The 21,556-nt window shown below is 35.4% G+C and overlaps 2 protein-coding genes across 2 annotated transcripts; both read right to left on the bottom strand.

The window, feature by feature from the left end:
- Nucleotides 1-18,141: 18,141 nt before the first annotated feature.
- Nucleotides 18,142-19,253, bottom strand: LOC133029161 (uncharacterized). Its single transcript, XM_061101652.1, has 2 exons — nucleotides 18,955-19,253; nucleotides 18,142-18,796 (listed from the first exon to the last, which is right to left on the bottom strand). The coding sequence occupies exons 1-2, from the start codon at nucleotides 19,009-19,011 to the stop codon at nucleotides 18,512-18,514; spliced, it is 342 nt and encodes a 113-aa protein (XP_060957635.1). The 5' UTR covers nucleotides 19,012-19,253; the 3' UTR covers nucleotides 18,142-18,511.
- Nucleotides 19,254-20,035: 782 nt separating this feature from the next.
- LOC133039621 (uncharacterized) lies at nucleotides 20,036-21,058 on the bottom strand. Its single transcript, XM_061118526.1, has 2 exons — nucleotides 20,976-21,058; nucleotides 20,036-20,886 (listed from the first exon to the last, which is right to left on the bottom strand). Exon 2 carries the CDS (start codon nucleotides 20,474-20,476, stop codon nucleotides 20,036-20,038), a length of 441 nt encoding a protein of 146 aa, XP_060974509.1. The 5' UTR covers nucleotides 20,477-20,886; nucleotides 20,976-21,058.
- Nucleotides 21,059-21,556: the final 498 nt, after the last annotated feature.

A 21,556-nucleotide genomic window follows, 5' to 3' on the forward strand; every position in this document is an offset into this window, starting at 1 on the left:
TCCATTGTGGGTTTTACACCGCGTTTGTTTTAGTGAGTAATCCTCCCTAATGGAGGAACGTTCATTAGCAATTTCGCACCGTTTAACCTCGCATGATAAGTAGTTTGTAAGTGTTTTGTATGGTATGGATCACCCTAATGGTGGCGACCATACTTGACTTGCAAATTATGAAACAATGGTGGAAGCTCATAAGATAGAATTGCCTTGACTCTCGCCTAAACGGGACAACGCCTGAATTCCAATCTTGATCGAATAAAAGGTTGCTAGAATGTTTAACATTTTAGACGAGTGACAACTCTATTCAATGAATGGTAGCTTTGACTCTCGCCTAAACGGGACACCGATATCGCCTTGTTGAAAACCTTGGAACTTATTTAGGATTGTAAGTTTTAGTATTTTCACTTGTCATTCCTACTTACTATATGTTTATAATTTACGAATTGTGTATGAATTTATATTGAACCATGTTATTTTCTGTTATTAAGTTGTAGTTTAATTTCGAATCTTCATTGTTGGTCTAACTTGGCTTGTTTATCTAATGAGATAAATCCCTAGTGGATTTTCACCATTAGACATACATAATAGTGTTAGATCTCGAAAGATAAATATTGTATATGCGACATCTAGCTGTTCATCAATTGATGACACCTTAGACTAGTATTTTTACGATATAAAACAAGAAGATTATATAAATAAGATTACTTTGACTTTCGCTAATCGAAGCATCGTTGGATTCTTATTTTAAACGAAATTATCCTAATTCCTCTTAGCTTATTCATTTCGAATTAGCTTTCAAATATATCATTGGATGAATGGTCTATGAATCATTTCATGTCATTATATTTTCTCTTAAGAAATTAAATGACGCATATGATTATAACCCCGAAATTCTATTCCCAATTGATATAAATCCTCAATCTTAGAAATCTCCTACTTGTATGGGCAAATCTGACTTAGAGTTTGTATTAGTAGTGCTGGTCCAAGATAGAATTACTCATAATATTTGGTATAAATTTAAGTCTTTGACTTTAATTTTAGATTCCAAATAGAAATTTTCTTATATTTCTAATTCCAGAATACAATACAGTTACACTTTCTCAAGTGTTTAATATCCATCTTTTATTAATGGATTAAAACTGTATGGAATGTGAGTTAGGTATTCTGTGACCAGGATCCACTTGAAGTATTCTAAGAACTCTTTGATGTAACTAAACCTATGTCATCATAGACACTACCACATTTTCTTAATCTATGGTATTTGTATCTTGTTCATAATGGATTTGACAAGATCAATCTCTGCAAAGAGTTAATATGCCTATATCCACTGAAAGTAGTTCATCTCATTCGCAGATGGATGTACATTCAGGGGTGGATATGAGTTTTTCGTTGTATTCTTAAAACGATAACTCTAGATTATACCTTACGCAAAGAAATTTGAAATGTTTGAAAAATTTCATTAATTTCTAGCAATGGTTAAACACCATTAAGGTAAGTGGTTAAAGATCTTGCGAACTGATAGGGGTGGAGAAATAGTTAGTAGATATGCAGTTCAAAGATCATTAAATTGATTTTTGAATTATATCCAACCTTACCTCCCCAGAAATTTCGAGTTGCATATTGATGATTAGTTACTAGTCGTTGCCTAAATCCTTCTATGGTAATACAATTTCAGAATGACGTAATGGTTGGGTACTTAATGTAAATCATTACTAGATTCATGGATGACCTAATCAAAATCTTAAGAAAAGCTAGAACTGTTAACCATGGTTTCTTAGCTATTCTAAGTGATTAGGGGTGGACCATCCCATTGTCAATAGATAAGAAAGTGTTTGTTCAAACAAATACTACTTTTCTAAGAAAATGACTAAGTCCGGAAAAACAAGTAGCAAATAAAGGAGATACTTAATTCTTGATTCCAAAAGTGTTCTATCATCTTATATGACATATGATGATCCCACAAATCTCGTTGTCTTGTCACAACCGAAGAGATCAATACCATTTAGTTTTCTTAGACATAATTCACGGTACCTTGTCGTAGTGGGAGAGTTTCTAGGAACTCACCTTCTTATGACTTGGGAGACACTAGTGATTAAAATCCATTGTGAGTTTAAACAAGTAATGGATTGTCAAGATAAGAAACTAAGAAGAAAGCCAATAGAACTATGGTTTAATCCATTCACATGGAGTAACCTAAAGTTTTCTATTACAAGGACATAAAAGGAAATTTTCGTTTATAAGTCCATTCAATGGACTTAACAAAACTTCCTGTTCCTAGTATTATAGGTTTGAGTTTATCTAAACCTATGGCTTGTGGTATACCTGGTAATTACTTACTCTAATGCAAGCAACTTACTTTAGTAAGATCTTTGAAGCATTTTCTTTCTAATGGCAATCTATAGAAGCTTCACAACTTCTTAGGCATAGATTTTATTTATCTAAGGAAAAGTCTCAACTATTCCAGAAAAGATAAAGCCATGGAAAAATTTCTTATATCAACAAGTGAGAGGTCTTAGATATGCTTTTGTATGCCTTAGACCGGACACTGCTTGTTGAGTTGGAGTAATGAGTAGGTATCGGATTAATCCAGGAGAAGAACATTGGAAGACAATCAAGTAAATCTTAAGATAAAGAAGAGGAACTATATGTTAGTCTATAAGGGTGTGTTTAAAACTCTTAGACTACACCATATCAGATTTCGAAATTTGCCTTTGTGCTAGAAAATCTTTCTGATAAGATGGGGATTACTCTGGGGGTGGAATAGTGATTTTGGAGAAGTGTAAAAACCTATCTGAAGTCTCTAGGTCTACCGGGAAGGGACCGAATGTTAAAGGCTGCAGGAAAGTTACTTATTCGGTCTAAGGAAAGTTCTATACATCTTTGGCACCATTCCAAATTGCCTTAAACTACTAGTGTTAATTTCACGATTAACCAAAAGTAGTTGCCAAAGGTATAGAATCCGGTATCCCAAGAGAGTAAACATATAGAGAGGAATTTCACATTATCAATGATTTTGTGATTAAAGGAAGAGTAATGGTGGAGAAAAGGTTGTGGTTAATTCAACCTTTCAGATCCTATTACGAGGAGTTTACTACTACTACACTTGATTTGTATATCAAGGTGTTGAGATTATTTGAAACGCACTTTTTGTTTTATATTAGTGCAAGTGGGAGTTTGTTGGGTTTTATGCCCTAAATAAAACTCATTTCAATATAATCAGATTTACTTATTAATATAGATCAGAAATAACATTTAATGTTGCATGGTTCACATGATTTATTTCATGATTATATGTACATAATGTATAAATTCATCTGAAATCCTTTTCACATACTTGATCCTGTTTATTGTGTCGTCAACACATTGGAAAGTAAACATGACTATGTGAATAAAGTTTCCTAGATTTATCAGACATAGGGTTTTACTGATATGATAATCTACAACAAGAGTTTACTTGTATTTGGAGAAATACTATGTTCTTTCCAGAACATTGGTTAAAGTAAAGCTCAGGTTGGATGCATGGAGTATGCATCGGAAGGGACCGATATTGAACTTTGACTTAGATTTATTAAACTTACCGTAATATCTATTCAAGTCAATATCGCCTAGTTGATCCTAGATCAAATGATCTTAATCCTGATATGATTAGGCTCAATCTTGAAAGGCTATTCGTGTTCTTTGATTTGTTAGTTAAGCCTACTTTTAGGTCAGGGTGATACGTACATTTTGGGAACACGGTAGTGCAATTGAGTGGGAGCGCTATCATAAACATGGAATCTATAGCTTCTATCTGGCGAATAGTAAGCAAAGGATGATCTCCTTCGAGCTTGACCAAACGAACATAAATGGTGGAGTACTCATTTCACATAAGCCGAAATATCATTTATACGGGGTCAAGTGTTTTAAGGAATAAATACATTGTAGGGTGTAACGGTAATTTAATCCCTTTACAGTGTAGATCATTCATATAGAGGATCATTGATCACATTAGGATTATAACAATGGATAACTAATGATGTGTCTATATGGTGGAACATATAGAGCATTCTATATAACTGAGAGTGCAATTCTAAGTTCTATGCGTGGATTCAACGAAGAATTAATAAGTTAGTGAAATTTAGTGCTAAATTCTTGATCTACTTATTGGAAGCTCGGTTATATAGACCCATGGTCCCCCCACTAGTTGAGATAATATTGCTTGTAAGACTCATGTAATTGGTTTTGATTAATCAATTATAATTCACGAATTAGACTATGTCTATTTGTGAAATTTTCACTAAGTAATGGCGAAATTGTAAAGAAAGAGTTTATAGGGGCATATTTGTTAATTATGATACTTTGTATGGTTCAATTAATAAATATGATAAATGACAATATTATTTAATAATTATTTATAGTTATTAAATAGTTAGAATTGGCATTTAAATGATTGAATTAGGAAATTGGCATTTTTGAGAAAATCAGATACAAAAGGTGTTAAAATTGCAAAATTGCAAAGCCCAAGGCCCAATCCATTAAGTGTATGGTCGGCCACCTTTGTAGCTTTTTTAAATGATTTTTTTCATTATTTTAATGCCATATAATTCAAATCAAACCCTAGAGGAATGCTATAAATAGATAGTGAAGGCTTCAGGAAAAACACACTTTCTGAATCAGAAAAACCTGAGCCTCCACTCTCTTCTCTAGCCGCCACTCTCTCTCTCTTTTCTTCCTCAATATTTCGAACCTCTCTTAGTGATTAGAGTAGTGCCCACACACATCAAGTGATACCTCAATCATAGTGAGGAAGATCGTGAAGAAAGATCATCAGCAAAGGAGATTCAGCATCAAAGATTCAGAGAAAGAGATCCAGGTTCAGATATTGATAATGCTCTGCTACAGAAAGGAATCAAGGGCTAGATATCTGAACGGAAGGAGTCATTATATTCCGCTGCACCCAATGTAAGGTTTCTTAAACTTTATATGTGTTTAATTTATCGTTTTAGAAAGTTCTTATTTAGGATGTTAATAAACATACTTGTGAGTAGATCTAAGATCCTGGTAAAATAAATTCCAACACCCTGTTGTACACATCTCGAAGTTGACATGGCATTTTCTCGTAACCTCCACTTTGCAAAGCAACATGAGACATTATGTTGGCAGTTTTAATTCCTACGGAGTTCATCGACCTAACTTGGGCAAGCAACCCATTGGAGACAACTCTATATGATCTCAAAAATTGTACCTCACTTGATGAAGCCAGCTCGTGATTGTGCATTGTGCTGAACTCTTTGCATTTCCAAGTGTTACACGGTTGTGTGAGTAAAATACGCAATGCTGCCTGACATCCGGTTCTAGTGACATCATGAGGTCTTTTTTTTCTTGGTGTGTCCGGTGATGCGATTTTTTTCGAACACTCTGAACAACAAACCCACCTCCGCATTACAATGACCCCATGAGAACGTCGTACATCGTCTTTCCTTGTGCCGAAACCCATCCGTTTCGCATACATTTCGTAGAATGCTTCCCATTTTTCCAATTTGTGGAGACTCTTGCCTAGCACGTCCTGTATCTCAATCTCATTCACTGGTTTTATGATGTTTAGCTCTGCTGTGATGGTTTCCCATTCATAAGTGTGTTCGTCATTCATGTTGGCTTGTTATTGATTTGTAAGAATTGTAGATGAGGAGTAAGGTGTAGAGGGTGCTGAGGGGATTGAAATTAGATTTTGTGAGTTTAAAAGGCTGAGATAATAGGGTTGTGTGGAGTTGGTGATCACATTTAAAGCTGTTGGGCTGATATTAATGGGCCTCTTCAATATTACAATCTGAACTCAACTCCTCTCGTACGTCAGAACAGTATAATAGTACAAATTGTTTTAATTTCATTCCACATGTAATTGTGAAATAAGGTTATTTGACAAAAAATTTGAAGGGTTGATGTTATTGAGTTGAAAGGTTTGGTGGTGGGATTTAAATAGATTGGGGTTATGTTAATGGGCCTTCACCTAAGTTTTTGAATGAGTTGAACCATATTCGTACGTCCGAAATAAAACATTGTACTTTTTTTGTTTTTGAAAAAAAATATGTTAAGAAAAGAAGAAAATTTTAATAAATGGTTAGTTGTTCACATTTAAATCCATTGGGCTTATATTAATGGGCCTATACCAACATCTTTTAATGAATTCAACCATTCCTGTACTTTACAAAGATAACGCAGTACTATTATGAAAACCCCATGCGTGTACACGTGTATTAAAGTGATGACTTTTTTTAGTAGAATGGGTAGTTTTACTGATTTATATATGTTGGGGATTTATTTATGTTGGGCTGATATTAATGGGCCCTTCACCTACATCTTCTTATAAGTTAAACCATCGTCGTACGTTAGAACAGTACCGTAGGACATTAGGTTTTTTGGAAAAACGGGATTGATGAATAATGTTGACATTTGACCATACTACGTACGCCTACACGTGTATTTAACTGTGTAATTCAGAGATTTAAGCACCCCTCTTTTGACACATCACATTTGCCCAATCGAGTACATCCCAATGGAGTACAGCTAACTAAAAAACGTACTATAGGGTTATTCTCCACGACTTATATAAGACACTTGAGACGTTTTCCAATCCAGCATCAAGTTTATAGAGAAATTAACTTGTAACTTAGTTATTAGCATTACAATATATCAAGTATGAGTTCAGGTCCACACTGGGTTATTTTCAATGGACCAAATGAAGGTATCTATAGTACGTACGAAGATGCTGTAAGCAAAAACACTACTTCTGATGCGTCCATAAAAATAATTCGTTATGAATCTTTCATAGAAGCTTTTTCTGCTTTATGTCTACATGGAGAGACGGGACAATGCTTCACGAGGCAGAAAGTTAGAGAACTTTGTTGTGTTAATGAGTTTCCCTGCATGTGGGATTCTGATGATGATAATGATGAAGAGGCTATCCTTAATTCTGTTTGCTCACTGTTTGATGAGGGTGAATGTTCTGGTGCAAATAAATCACCCGAACAGGACAATGTGAAAGATTCGACTGAGAAAGGTGAGGACCGAAATGGAGATGATATAGAAGTTGGGGACAAAGGAGGAGTGGATACTTCTCCCAAAAACAGTAAATGATGCACTGTGTTAGTGTCCAAAGTTATGTTATTTTATATTTTAAGCTATAATGTTGTACGATCAGTATTTGTTATGAAATATGTACTTTGGTTTATTTTGGAGTATTAATGTCACTTTCCTCATTAATTAATTGTGGAAGTAAAAGTGAAGTGAATCATTGTGAAATCACAACTGCAAACAGAAAGCAAAAAAACTTAAAATAATATAGTAAAGTTACAAACAACTAGATATATAATAGAAGTGCTTCAATCTCATTAAATGGCCTAACAAAAAGTTGATTCAACGGCCATATGAGATGAGTTGTAACAAAAGTACAGTATATATATATGAAAAATACCACGACTGAAACCGAACGGATGTTCAATCAAGTTCTATAACTTGAGGGAACTTCCTTTGAGACGGAGGGCTATTGTCTCTGAACGGGGACTTTGGTCGTGAAGGGCTTTCTCTTGGAGTAGTGCTTGGTGATTCTTGTTTCACATGAAGTGGGTAGTGGGGAATGGACACCTCGGTGTAGTCGAGAATGTCATCCATGATACCCTCTAATTTTTCTCTTGAAGTGTTGGCTTCTTGCATGGCGTGGGCTGAATGGTACAGATGTTCCGCGAGTTTGTATGACTCTTGCTTGGCCTCCGTGGCTCGTAAATGAGCCTTCTTTATAATTTTTTCGTGTTCGTGGAGAACAGACTCGAGCCTTGCACAGTTAGGACATCCTGACATGGACGCTGAACGGAGTCTTGGACTCCGTGACGGTGTACCTACGGGTCTTGTGGAAGAAAAAGGATGCGGTGGGGATTTTTGAGGACTTGTTTCAAAAGGGTTGAAGTTTTGGTAAGGGTCCATTTGATGTAGGTAACAGTAAAACGGGGTTTGATAAAAATGCTTAGTAAATAGACATAACCTTTACTTATATAGTGGGTTGGTGGGTTGATGTACACGTGATTGGGTTGAATTAATAATATTGGTTTTCTTTTTCCGAATTTAACCATTTAATAGTTAATAAATTTTGACAATGGTAATATTTACCCATTTATTAGTTAACCAATTTTAATAGAAGGAGAAGGTGAATCAAATCCCACAAACAAAATCTAAGCAATATCGGGAAAGTACTAAGTGATGTGACATGTTTATATTAAAAACAAATGTACGTACGGTTTTATGATTTAAATAATAATTTCCAGAATTAAAGTAAAAATAAAATGCTTTTAAGTATTAGTACAGATGGAAGACATAATGAATGATGTGAATTGATTTATTACAGCCGTATAAAAATGTCACATCACCATCTTTAAATAATAAGTACATGGTTTGAAACATAAAAAATAGTGTTTTTATTTTTCAATCTAAAATTCAAAATAATACCCAGATTTTGTTTTTGAAAATATTTAACTAAATCAAGAATTTTTATGTAGACCCACCTTTTGAGTTTATAAAAACATTAAATTGTTTTCAAATCTTAAATAATAAGAGGAGTCACTCTCAATTTTTCTGGTTTTGTTTTTATTTTTTTTAAAATTGTTTAAAATAATGATAATATAAAACATACTTTGAAGTTTTCAAAAAATAAAAAATATTTGTTTGATGTAATTTTCTAAAAACATAAATTATTTATTTATTCTTTCTTTTTTTCTTAGAAAATAAACTTCAATAAAAAAATTAATAAATATATTCATAAAAAAGAAATGCATTTTAAAAGTTTTTTCAATAATAATGAGATAAAGTAATTTGGAAAAAAAAATTGATGAAATTAAACTCCGACAAATAACTTTTTGGTGTTCTCAAAATTTTATATTTTTTTTATTTTTCTTTTAAAAAAAATAAAATCTTCTGAAAATATTGTCAAACACTTATAATTGTATTATTAAAAAAAAAAAAATTTAGTTGTTAAAAATAAAATTTATTTTTTAATTATAGTGCCAAAACACCATCTAAATAATTTGTCAAAATGAGTGTTTGCCTTCTTTTTTGTTAAATGTTGTATTAATTTAAATTTACTAGCCTAAATTTAAATAAGAACACAAAATGTTTCTAAATAAAATAATATATATAAAAAAAAATTCAATATTAATTGAACATAAAGATCAAATGTAAGGTCCCATGCACCATATGCATTAAAACTTAGAATTATAAAATTAATTTTGAGAAAAAGAAAAAAAAATGAAACTGTATTATATGTATTAAAATAAAATGTTATAATATATTGATATCAAATCATGGTGCTCTTAATTGTATTAATCCTAATTATTTTATTAGAAATAAAGTAACTATATGTAGGATGTTTGTCTATTTATAGAGATCAAAATATAAGGTACATAGAATAGAACATTCCCTACAATTATAATAAATAATAAAAACAAGTTTTTTTTTTATAATATTTGGCACAATACTCGAAGAATTCACGTGACATGTATGACTTTTTTTTTTAATATTTTGGTCGGATCCCACAGAAGGAGTAATTATTTAATGAATACTTTGTCACCTAAATATTTAAATGTTATGGTAATAATAAGTACATGGTTTAAATGGTGAAATTAAAAAAGGTGATGTGACATCTACTCATTTCAGTAGTGAATAATTTATTAAAATTTGACATCATAATCGTTGTTGGTACTACTATCATAATTTATTAAATCTGACCTAATTGATTTGTCCAAATTTTAATAAAAAAAATGTCATATTAGTATATTAGAGCCCAACAAATATTAAATCTCCTTAAGTAATTACTGGTAGGTTTCGTGTTTTGAAATAGTATATTAATTAACTCAAATCAGGGAATCCCATGAGATCTGCATGTCAGAATGTAGTCAGTTTGATTTGATGTTACACTGTGAAATCGCTGACGTACGTTATTTAAAGTGTAGGAAATACTCCATTTAACGTCAGTGAGTACACTGTGGGACGTACACAGAAAATTAAATATTGATAAGACAACTATTGATTTTTTTAGTTAGTATCTACAAATTAAAGAGGAAATAGTCCATACTTGGTTAAGAAGATTACAATATTTGGACAATTTTTAAATAATTCCCAACAACTTAAAAACGTGGTCCTAAATAGGAAATGGTTCAAAATGTATTAAAATAAGTAATGTACGAATAAATATGTTCGAAATTATAGTTTACATTTGAAAAAAAAATCTTATTATCTCATTAAATTCAAATATTGAGTAAACATAATTGCACCGTACTGTATTTTCGATTTAAGGTACTTTGCACGTATATTGATGTACGTTATTTTCAAACTTGAACTTATTGAGATATGGGAGATCCAGCTTCTGACGTACATTGAAATACGTTCCAAACATATTTTCATATAATTTATTTCTGTGACTGTTGAAAATTGATTTTAGGGTTGGAAAGACATACGTAGAAATACGTTATTAGAATAAAGAAATCTTTTATATATGCTAATTAATTTGTAGTAACCACATTACAATTTCTCACTTCTTGATTACAATAAAGTATTCAACATTACAATTTTCAAATAATAAAAGTGAACAACCAACTAATGGATTAACATTTGGATTAACCCAACAAAATGGATTAATTTTTGTCTTTTGTTAATAAAAACTCCTACAGTACATATGATGTGACATATATATTTAAAACTCACCCAAGTACGGTTTTATAATAAAATAATAATTTTACCTAAAAATGTAAAAACGCTGACATTTGCCTCCCGCGTATCATTTTGTTCGAGAGTCTGGCGCACCGTTGTGTCAAATATGATAGATAACACTCATCCCTCGGTGGCCTTATTGGAGGTTTAGGTTCGGTTGGATGGCATATTTGGGTGCCCGTATTGGAAGTTGTTCCGGCCACCCTACTCCACCCATCCTAAACCTTCGTCAACGTTTCCTGAATATACATATACCACATACATAAAATTTTTAAGAAACAATTCGTAATAATATAATTTTTAAAAAAATAGACGTAAATAGTTGAGTTATTACCGAAATTTCTAATGAGATGATTGATTGAATTGCTGAAATTCCCTTGATGCACCTACAACACACGGTTGTAGTGCATACCAATCCTTTTGTTTACACATCTTCACTTCGGTGCAACAACAATACATAATTTACTTTTTTTTTTATATATTATCCCTATACATACGTCTACAGATAGGGAGTGAGTTTTCTAGGAAAGAAAACAATACTAAATTGAGAGGTGAAGGAGTAAGGAGAGGTAGAGGGGTATATATAGTACTTGTGGATGTGATTGTTGAGTGTAGTCTTGTCAAATATTACAAAATAATAATTAATATAACCCTAGGTACGGCTAAAGGTGGTATAACCCCAAGACAAATTTGATTTTGTCAATCCCTTGAAAAACGTAATTTGAACAAACCCAACCCCCTATTAACTTTTCCTTGGAAGACGTAATTCGAACCAACGAAATTATCGATTTTGTTGTGGTTTGGTTGATTGTGGTTAGAAAAAATTTCTCTTTTCTTATTATTATTATTAAAAAACTGAAATAATGAGCTATTCACATATTCTCACTTTAATAATTTTAAAATATATTAATTCAGTGCTTGTACATTTTTTTTTTTTTTTGCCAATTACTTTGTTATTTATTATTTGTATATGACTCATGACATATATAGTAAAAATATATTTTTTTTAATAATAATAATAAACTTGTCAAACATTCTCTTTTTTTTTTAATTTTTTTTAGAAATATTTTAGTCTTTTTCTTTTTTTTTTATATATTTTGTTAATAAATAAAGAATATTTAAATTTAAATAAAATTTAATGTATGAAACAACTGAACAAGTTACTACTTTTAAATTTTTTATATTTAAAATTAGAAAATTAAATAAAAAATAAACTTATTTTTATAAAACTATTTTAATAAGTTACATTTAAAACATTATATGAGTTACATTTAAAAAAAAAAGTAACTTCAGGGTATCTTAAATAATATAATAACATAATATAGCTTAAAAATATAAAAAAGTAACAAAAAAATACTTTTAATATTATTCTTCATTTTATGTTTCTCACATATTAAAATGAGTACATACTGTTATGAATACAATAGTAGTTTGAGACAACAAGTGACTGTAGTAATAAAGTCTGGAGAATAGTGACTCTGGTACGCTTCATGATGAAATGAGTACATACTGTGCCACAACGGGCCCGTAAACACCGCAAGTCACATTGTGAGTAGTACGAATGTTTGAGTGTCACTCAGTACAACCCCAGGTCGAACTGGATTCGGTGAGTTTGTTGGGAGAGTAGTGATTCCGGTACCCCGGAGCTAACTTGAGTACATATGGTGTGTCACCGGGCCCGTAAACACCGCAAGTCACATTGTGAGTCGTACGAATGATTGAGTGTCACTCAGTACAACCCGAGGTCGAACTGGATTCGGTCAGTTTGTTGGGAGAGTAGAGATTCAGGTACCCCAAAGCTAACTTGAGTACATATTGTCTGTCACCGGGCCCGTAAACACCGCAAGTCACATTGTGAGTCGTACGAATGATTGAGTGTCACTCAGTACAACCCGAGGTCGAACTGGATTCCGTGAGTTCGTTGGGAGAGTAGTGATTCCGGTACCCCAAAGCGAACTGGACTACATACTGTGCCATAACGGGCCCGTAAACACCGCAAGTCACATTCTGAGTCGTACGAATGGTTGAGTGTCACTCAGTACAACCCCAGGTCGAACTGGATTCGGTGAGTTTGTTGGGAGAGTAGTGATTCCGGTACCCTAAATCTAACTTGAGTACATATTGTATGTCACCGGGCCCGTAAACACCGCAAGTCATATTGTGAGTCGTACGAATGATTGAGTGTCACTCAGTACAACCCGAGGTCGAACTGGATTCGGTGAGTTTGTTGGGAGAGTAGTGATTCCGGTACCCCAAAGCGAACTGGACTACATACTGTGCCACAACGGGCCCGTAAACACCGCAAGTCACATTGTGAGTCGTACGAATGGTTGAGTGTCACTCAGTACAACCCCAGGTCGAACTGGATTCGGTGAGTTTGTTGGGAGAGTAGTGATTCTGGTACCGCAAAGCGAACTGGACTACATACTGTGCCACAACGGGCCCGTAAACACCGCAAGTCACATTGTGAGTCGTACGAATGATTGAGTGTCACTCAGTACAACCCGAGGTCGAACTGGATTCCGTGAGTTCGTTGGGAGAGTAGTGATTCCGGTACCCCAAAGCGGCGGACTACATACTGTGCCATAACGGGCCCGTAAACACCGCAAGTCACATTCTGAGTCGTACGAATGGTTGAGTGTCACTCAGTACAACCCCAGGTCGAACTGGATTCGGTGAGTTTGTTGGGAGAGTAGTGATTCCGGTACCCTAAAGCTAACTTGAGTACATATTGTATGTCACCGGGCCCGTAAACACCGCAAGTCACATTGTGAGTCGTACGAATGATTGAGTGTCACTCAGTACAACCCGAGGTCGAACTGGATTCGGTGAGTTTGTTGGGAGAGTAGTGATTCCGGTACCCCAAAGCGAACTGGACTACATACTGTGCCACAACGGGCCCGTAAACACCGCAAGTCACATTGTGAGTCGTACGAATGGTTGAGTGTCACTCAGTACAACCCGAGGTCGAACTAGATTCGGTCAGTTTGTTGGGAGAGTAGTGATTCCGGTACCCCAAAGCTAACTTGAGTACATATTGTGTGTCACCGGGCCCGTAACCACCGCAAGTCACATTGTGAGTCGTACGAATGATTGAGTGTCACTCAGTACAACCCGAGGTCGAACTGGATTCGGTGAGTTCGTTGGGAGAGTAGTGATTCCGGTACCCCAAAGCGAACTTCAGTACATACTGTGTGTCAACGGGCCCGTAAACACCGCAAGTCACATTGTGAGTAGTACGAATGGTTGAGTTGCACTCAGTACAACCCCAGGTCGAACTGGATTCGGTGAGTTTGTTGGGAGAGTAGTGATTCCGGTACCCCAAAGCTAACTTGAGTACATATGGTGTGTCACCGGGCCCGTAAACACCGCAAGTCACATTGTGAGTCGTACGAATGATTGAGTGTCACTCAGTACAACCCGAGGTCGAACTGGATTCGGTGAGTTCGTTGGGAGAGTAGTGATTCCGGTACCCCAAAGCGAACTTCAGTACATACTGTGTGTCAACGGGCCCGTAAGCACCGCAAGTCACATTGTGAGTAGTACGAATGGTTGAGTGTCACTCAGTACAACCCGAGGTGGAACTGGATTCGGTGAGTTTGTTGGGAGAGTAGTGATTCCGGTACCCCAAAGCTAACTTGAGTACATATTGTGTGTCAACGGGCCCGTAAACACCGCAAGTCACATTGTGAGTCGTACGAATGATTGAGTGTCACTCAGTACAACCCGAGGTCGAACTGGATTCGGTCAGTTTGTTGGGAGAGTAGTGATTCCGGTACCCCAAAGCTAACTTGAGTACATATTGTGTGTCACCGGGCCCGTAACCACCGCAAGTCACATTGTGAGTCGTACGAATGATTGAGTGTCACTCAGTACAACCCGAGGTCGAACTGGATTCGGTGAGTTCGTTGGGAGAGTAGTGATTCCGGTACCCCAAAGCGAACTTCAGTACATACTGTGTGTCAACGGGCCCGTAAACACCGCAAGTCACATTGTGAGTAGTACGAATGGTTGAGTGTCACTCAGTACAACCCCAGGTCGAACTGGATTCGGTGAGTTTGTTGGGAGAGTAGTGATTCCGGTACCCCAAAGCTAACTTGAGTACATATGGTGTGTCACCGGGCCCGTAAACACCGCAAGTCACATTGTGAGTCGTAGGAATGATTGAGTGTCACTCAGTACAACCCGAGGTCGAACTGGATTCGGTGAGTTCGTTGGGAGAGTAGTGATTCCGGTACTCCAAAGTGAACTTCAGTACATACTGTGTGTCAACGGGCCCGTAAACACCGCAAGTCACATTGTGAGTAGTACGAATGGTTGAGTGTCACTCAGTACAACCCGAGGTCGAACTAGATTCGGTGAGTTTGTTGGGAGAGTAGTGATTCCGGTACCCCAAAGCTAACTTGAGTACATATTGTGTGTCAACGGGCCCGTGAACACCGCAAGTCACATTGTGAGTCGTACGAATGATTGAGTGTCACTTAGTACAACCCGAGGTCGAACTGGATTCTGTGCGTTCGTTGGGAGAGTAGTGATTCCGGTACCCCAACACTTGACCCCGTATAAATGATATTTCAGCTTATGTGAAATGAGTACTCCACCATTTTTGTTCGTTTGGTCAAGCTCGAAGGAGATCATCCTTTGCTTACTATTCGCCAGATAGAAGCTATAGATTCCATGTTTATGATAGCGCTCCCACTAAATTGCACTACCGTGTTCCGAAAATGTACGTATCACCCTCACCTAAAAGTAGGCTTAACTAACAAATCAAAGAACACGAATAGCCTCTCGAGATTGAGCCTAATCATATCAGGATTAAGATCATTTGATCTAGGATCAACTAGGCGATATTGACTTGAATAGATATTACGGTAAGTTTAATAAATCTAAGTCAAAGTTCAATATCGGTCCCTTCCGATGCGTACTCCATGCATCCAACCTGAGCTTTACTTTAACCAATGCTCTGGAAAGAACATAGCATTTGTCCAAATGCAAGTAAACTCTTGTTGTAGATTATCATATCAGTAAAACCATATGTCTGATAAATGTAGGAAACTTTATTCACATAGTCATGTTTACTTTCCAATGTGTTGACGGGGCCCAACACTAGGTCGAATTGGGTTCATGAGTTCGTTTGGAGAGTATGGACTCCGGTATGGTCAACATTTATAATAATTAACATACATGTTGTCATATGATTAAAAGAAATAAACATACAAATTGCAAACTCAATTAATACAGAAAAAGTATTGCATAGTCTGTTTATTAATTTTGGCCAACATGTGTATTTGGACATAACATAAAATATAAGAAAGTTCATACAATTCCATTAAACCAAACTAAACCGGCTGTATATGTGGTTTATTCATGTGGGGAGAAATATTTATGTGTTGTACTTTTAACTGTTCATAGAGTTAACATAAAATATTATTTTAATTTGATTGGACTGCTTGTGATTGACACTACTTTTTTTTATATAAGTATAGTGCACCAAAGACTTTGAAGCAAATATTTGAGAGGCAGCACGAAATATGCTCCCCAATTTTAATATACTTTCTAACGTTTTCAAAGAAATTCGGTTTCCCCCCTAAATTTATTTTCACAACCTATTTCCACCATAAGGTCGAGGGAAACACTCCTTTTCAAGCCTCACTAACACCCTAATTTGGTTTGTTAAAAAAAAAACATGGTGGCTGGTTCTGGAGAGGACCCCTGCGGGTTCGAGAGGGATTTCCCTTCATGGAAAAAATCACTTGGGGGACACCCCCATTGCTACTGTGGTGATCTAGCTGATGTTTGGACTTCTAGCAGTAGAGCAAATCCGGGTCGTCGCTTCTTTGGATGTCCGCACTATGTAAGACTTCGAACGCCTTAATAATATTTTAAACTAGGCTTTGTAAATATGGTGATGTACTTATTTTAAATTCAGGAGAACAACGAAAGTCGAGGATGTGATTACTTTTGTTGGATCGATCAAGCTCATCCTAAAAAACCTGCAGACACTACTCTCGGTTTGCGAAACCAAGTAAGGAGTTTGGAGAAAGAGAAGATGCACCATGAAAACATTATTAAAAAATTATATTTCATTATATTTATTTGCCTTTTCATCATTTGCCAACTTTTATTTCGTTAGAGATGTTGTATGTGGTATGATGTTTATTTTATGTTTTTTAAGGACGTAATTCAAAGGAAAGGTAGGCATTTAAGTTGGTTCTATTAAAAATTTCTTAATTACTATTTGGTCATTGATTGTGAATGTCAATATGTGCGTAGTACAGTAATTAATCTAGTGTGAAATACTAGGATTTAAAGATAAATATCGGTAATTTTCACAATATAATCCAAAAAGTGTCATAATAACTTAGTCAATATTGTTGTGTTTCACTAATTTGTATTTTAAAAATACTTCAACTTTTTTTTTTCAAAGTTTAATGTTTAATAGATTGCTACCATTTTCAAACGTTGATGTTCAATACATTGCATTTTTGAAAAACAGTAACCTTTATTTATTTTGGTAGCTTTTAATTGCATTATTTAAAAATGGTGAAATTGTGTGAACGCATTTGGTCATTGATTGTGAACGTCAATATGTGCGTAGTACAGTAATTAATCTAGTGTGAAATACTAGGATTTAAAGATAAATATCGATAATTTTCACAATATAATCAAAAAAGTGTCATAATAACTTAGTCAATATTGTTGTGTTTCACTAATTTGCATTTTCAAAATACTTCAACTTTTTTTTTCAAAGTTTAATGTTTAATAGATTGCTACCATTTTCAAACGTTGATGTTCAATACATTGCATTTTTGAAAAATAGTAACCTTTATTTATTTTGGTAGCTTTTAATTGCATTATTTAGAAATGGTGAAATTGTGTGAACGCCAGAGTTATTATGTCTCATTACTGTACTGTACTTTAACTATGTGTTTAATGTTGAATAGATTGGTACCATTGTTTATAATTTTTAATATGTTGGAGGTATCCATATAATTGTTGTAAAGCTTGATGTTCTATACACTGCATTTTTGGAAAACTGTTTTTTTTTTATAGCCTTTAATTACATTATTTAGAAGTGGTAAAATTGTTACAAAGGAAATTGTGTGACAGAGTTATTATTTCTCATAATTGTACTGTACTTACTCTTTTTGATCCAAATTTATGTCCAAGGCCAGAATTAATGCCTTCGTACATAAGTGTAGGTATTTTTATTATTTTGGACATAATTGGAGTAAAATTGATCAATTTCATTTTCAAAATAATGTACTTCACTATCCAAAACCTAACAGTACTGGCAAAATATAACAACAATAATAATATTCACAATAATAATGGGAAAGTACATAAGTATAAGTATTTTTATTATTTTGGCTATGGACATCATTGGACTAAAACAGATAGTGCGAAAAAGAATGTAAAATTGGTTAGTTTCATTTTCAGAATAATGTACTTCACATATTGTTATGGTAAAAAAAAATCCAAAACCTAATAGTAATGGCAAAGTATAACAACCGAAATAATATTCACAATAATAGTAATAATGACCATACAATAATAATAATCAGTTCCACCAAATTCTAAAAACTACCACAAGTCTTACCCTATAGTAAATTATAAAATCACCAACATTAGTGCAATTCCAAATCACCTAACAGTAGTATGATGCAAGTATATAACATGACTGACTAAATATAATTTACGACCTAAAACCTAACTTTTGTAACCATTGTACTGAACATAGTAAATATATAAATAAAGTAACTTTTGTAACCATTGTAATATACTACTTGTTACTTATGGCCAGCCTTTTAGAATGACGTGTTTTCGGGGACTTGCTCTTTCCAGTCCACATGTTTTCGGACCTGGCCTTCGCTGTGCTGAATCGGGGGTCTCGAGGAGACCTTGATGGACTACGTAATGGTATAGTTGTAGATGTCGATGGAAGAACTTTGGTTTTGCTCAATCCAAATTGCTTCTTAACTCCCTCCATCACAGCATGTTTAGCCTTGTTACTCTCGTGGGTGACAATTTTCCCAACACAATCCAGTCTGGCTTCAATAGGATCAAACTGCATTGTACATTAGGAAACCAATTCAGTAATACACATGACAACCAAATCCATAGAAACAAATCCATCAAAAAATAGATTGACAACTCAATTTTCACAATATAAACAGTTAGGTAACTGGATGAAAACTTAAACTAAAGAAATCAACATTACATTACCTCTTCCAATATTTCATTTTCCTCGAACAGTGATTCCATGTACTTCATTACAAACATTCCACAATCGTGGCCATTTTGTTGTTGTGGGTAGTCCTTGCTTGAAGAAATAATTACAAACTCGCTGAAATTCAGGTCTCCTGGCTTGACAAGGGCAAACAATTGGTCCAAAGTCTGGAGCTGCAAAAAAATTAAAACAATCACAGTTGAGATTAGTGCAATTACACTAATAAAACGGCAAACCGTGTACACACGTGCATACCATCTCTACGCAGGTGCTCCGACGTGACCTCTTATGCATTGCAGAAAACAACGAGTCCCTAATTTCCACTGTTGTATTAACCATGCTCACATTCGCCGCAAACCAGTGCGGAGCACTATCGGTATCTAGTAGGGGTACCACCATCTACGACAAAGTAAAACAAACAACGTCATTGGAAAATTGAACTACACACATTTGATTCAACACAAAAGTTTCAAGAAAATGCAAATTACAGTGTGACATAAACTCAAATCTGCATTGTAATAAAGAGTGGACCACTCTTGCTCCTTCGCCATCCTCTCCACAGTCATCGTTCTTCCGAGTAACTTGCTCTGCACAATAAGCACACATAATAGATTACATTTTAAATAAAAACATAGATTTAACAGAGTTTACAGCACAAATACAAAAGATTCATGTCCACTTCTAAATATCAAATTTCATACCGAAATTCTGGTGGGCATAAACCAAGTTCTCTTTCTTCCAATGCCGTTGCGCTTCTTCTCTCGAAAATTCATGATTTCAGCAAAGCAATCAATGACCTGACATTTACACAAACAATATCCGTTATGTTGTCATTCATACAATTTGTAAATGGCATTAACTAAAATAATGAACTACAAATTTCAAAGCACCCAAATGCCAACTTCTACGTACACTGTTTGATATATCGGTCTCCGGTTTCATGCACTTGAAATACCTCCGCTCGACCTCAACCTTCCCAAAATGGGCTAACACTTCACTGAAATACCAAACAAATAATCAACAACGAAATGAATGTACTAATATTAACTACGTACACAGTAATCATGACACATGAGATTACCTCAGATCATTGGCGCTAGAGAAAATGTAACGGAACAACTCGTACTGTTGATTTGAGTAACCCTTCTTCACAGTGAACGGACCAATCACCTTCCCTCCAGATTCTTTGAATCTTTCGAACGCAGCATCATCAAAATCATCCTTCACTGTCTGCTCAACTTCCTCTTTTACAATAGCGGGGAGATCTTCTCCCCAAAAGTTCATAACCTCAAACGAATCATCAGAAACAACCACCTTAGTTGGAACAACGACCTTCTCTTCTGATAGATTAAGTGAAGGGACACTCTCTACATGATCAACATCCTCTTCCAATTGATCCTTCGACCCTTCACCATCCTTTTCCTCAACACCCACGTCATCCTTCTTCTCGGTCTCCCCGTTGAACGAAAGCGAGCGCTGAACTTTGCTCGTCTCAGGTATCTCCAACACTTCTTTCATAGTCCCCTTCCAAAGGTAAGTGGAGAGTACCTTCAGTAACAGCTCTTTTGCGCTGCTCACCTTCAAATCAAGCCGGAAGACCTCATCTTTCAACTCACACACCGCTTTGTATATTGCGTCATTTGTGGGTTGCCCAACTGCAGCGGATTCAAAACTTGGCAGTAACACATACGTGTTAGTCAACTTCACCTGCTTAGTACACCAAAAAAACTAGTTAGCATATCTCTCAAATAAAATTCTAACGCATTAGAAAATTGAAGTACTAAATGTACCTTTCCACTTGTGTGACCACCGTGGTCTCGAATCCACTTGTACACTGACTTGCAGTGTTTTGTGGTCCAAAAGTCAATTGGAGCCACAGTTCGGTCCACGTGAGTAGCAGTCCAGTCTACGTGCGTCAAATATACAAGCTGCCACCAAACAAAAGTGCATACATATATTACCACACCAGTACACGAGAGAATAAAATTACTACCATCACAATAATTCGAAAACTTACCTGTAAAAATATCGTGCAACCGGAGACATTTTTGGTGTTCTTCGTCTTGTACCGGTGTAGAGAGCTCATTAGATATCGATATCCCATAGCCGCCCAATTCTTCTTCTTAATTGACCTTATGTCAACTAAAGAATGCATGTAGCTAGTGCTGACCTCGGTACCATTCTTCGGCAGCAACACAGTTCCAATACAGACAAGGAGAAACTTAATGAGAAACAGGTAGTCACTGTCGCTGGTTTCCCTGAGCTCATTCTCCAGCAAAGTCAGGGAATACCTATAGTCTTTGGCCTTGAAGAGGACGTCAAACTCAACCAGGTCACGCTCACTTTCGGTTGCCACGGGTTCTCCGCCATCCCGGATTCCCATGACATCCTCAAACAGCTTGGAGGATAGTTGGATTGTTCTTCCAAATATCTCCAGCCGAGAAGTGGTTGGATCCACGTGATCGATCAGCCAACTAACTATCTTAGCGTCTATGTACGGGGTATCCTCCCTTAAAAATGTTGAGAAACCGGCATTTCTCACCATTTCTTTTTGAGCCTCGTTGAGCAGTGGGACTATTCTCCCCAAACGCTCGAATG

The sequence above is a fragment of the Cannabis sativa genome, chromosome 7, assembly GCF_029168945.1.
Source record: "Cannabis sativa cultivar Pink pepper isolate KNU-18-1 chromosome 7, ASM2916894v1, whole genome shotgun sequence".
Taxonomy (NCBI): Eukaryota; Viridiplantae; Streptophyta; class Magnoliopsida; order Rosales; family Cannabaceae; genus Cannabis; species Cannabis sativa.

Coding starts and splice junctions, on each gene's coding strand:
- LOC133029161 (XM_061101652.1), bottom strand. CDS start 19,011: ATGTTTGTAATGAAGTACATGGAATCACTGTTCGAGGAAAATGAAATA. Junction 18,797..18,954: donor AAAATGAAATATTGGAAGAG/GTAATGTAATGT, acceptor TGTACAATGCAG/TTTGATCCTATTGAAGCCAG.
- LOC133039621 (XM_061118526.1), bottom strand. CDS start 20,476: ATGAAAGAAGTGTTGGAGATACCTGAGACGAGCAAAGTTCAGCGCTCG.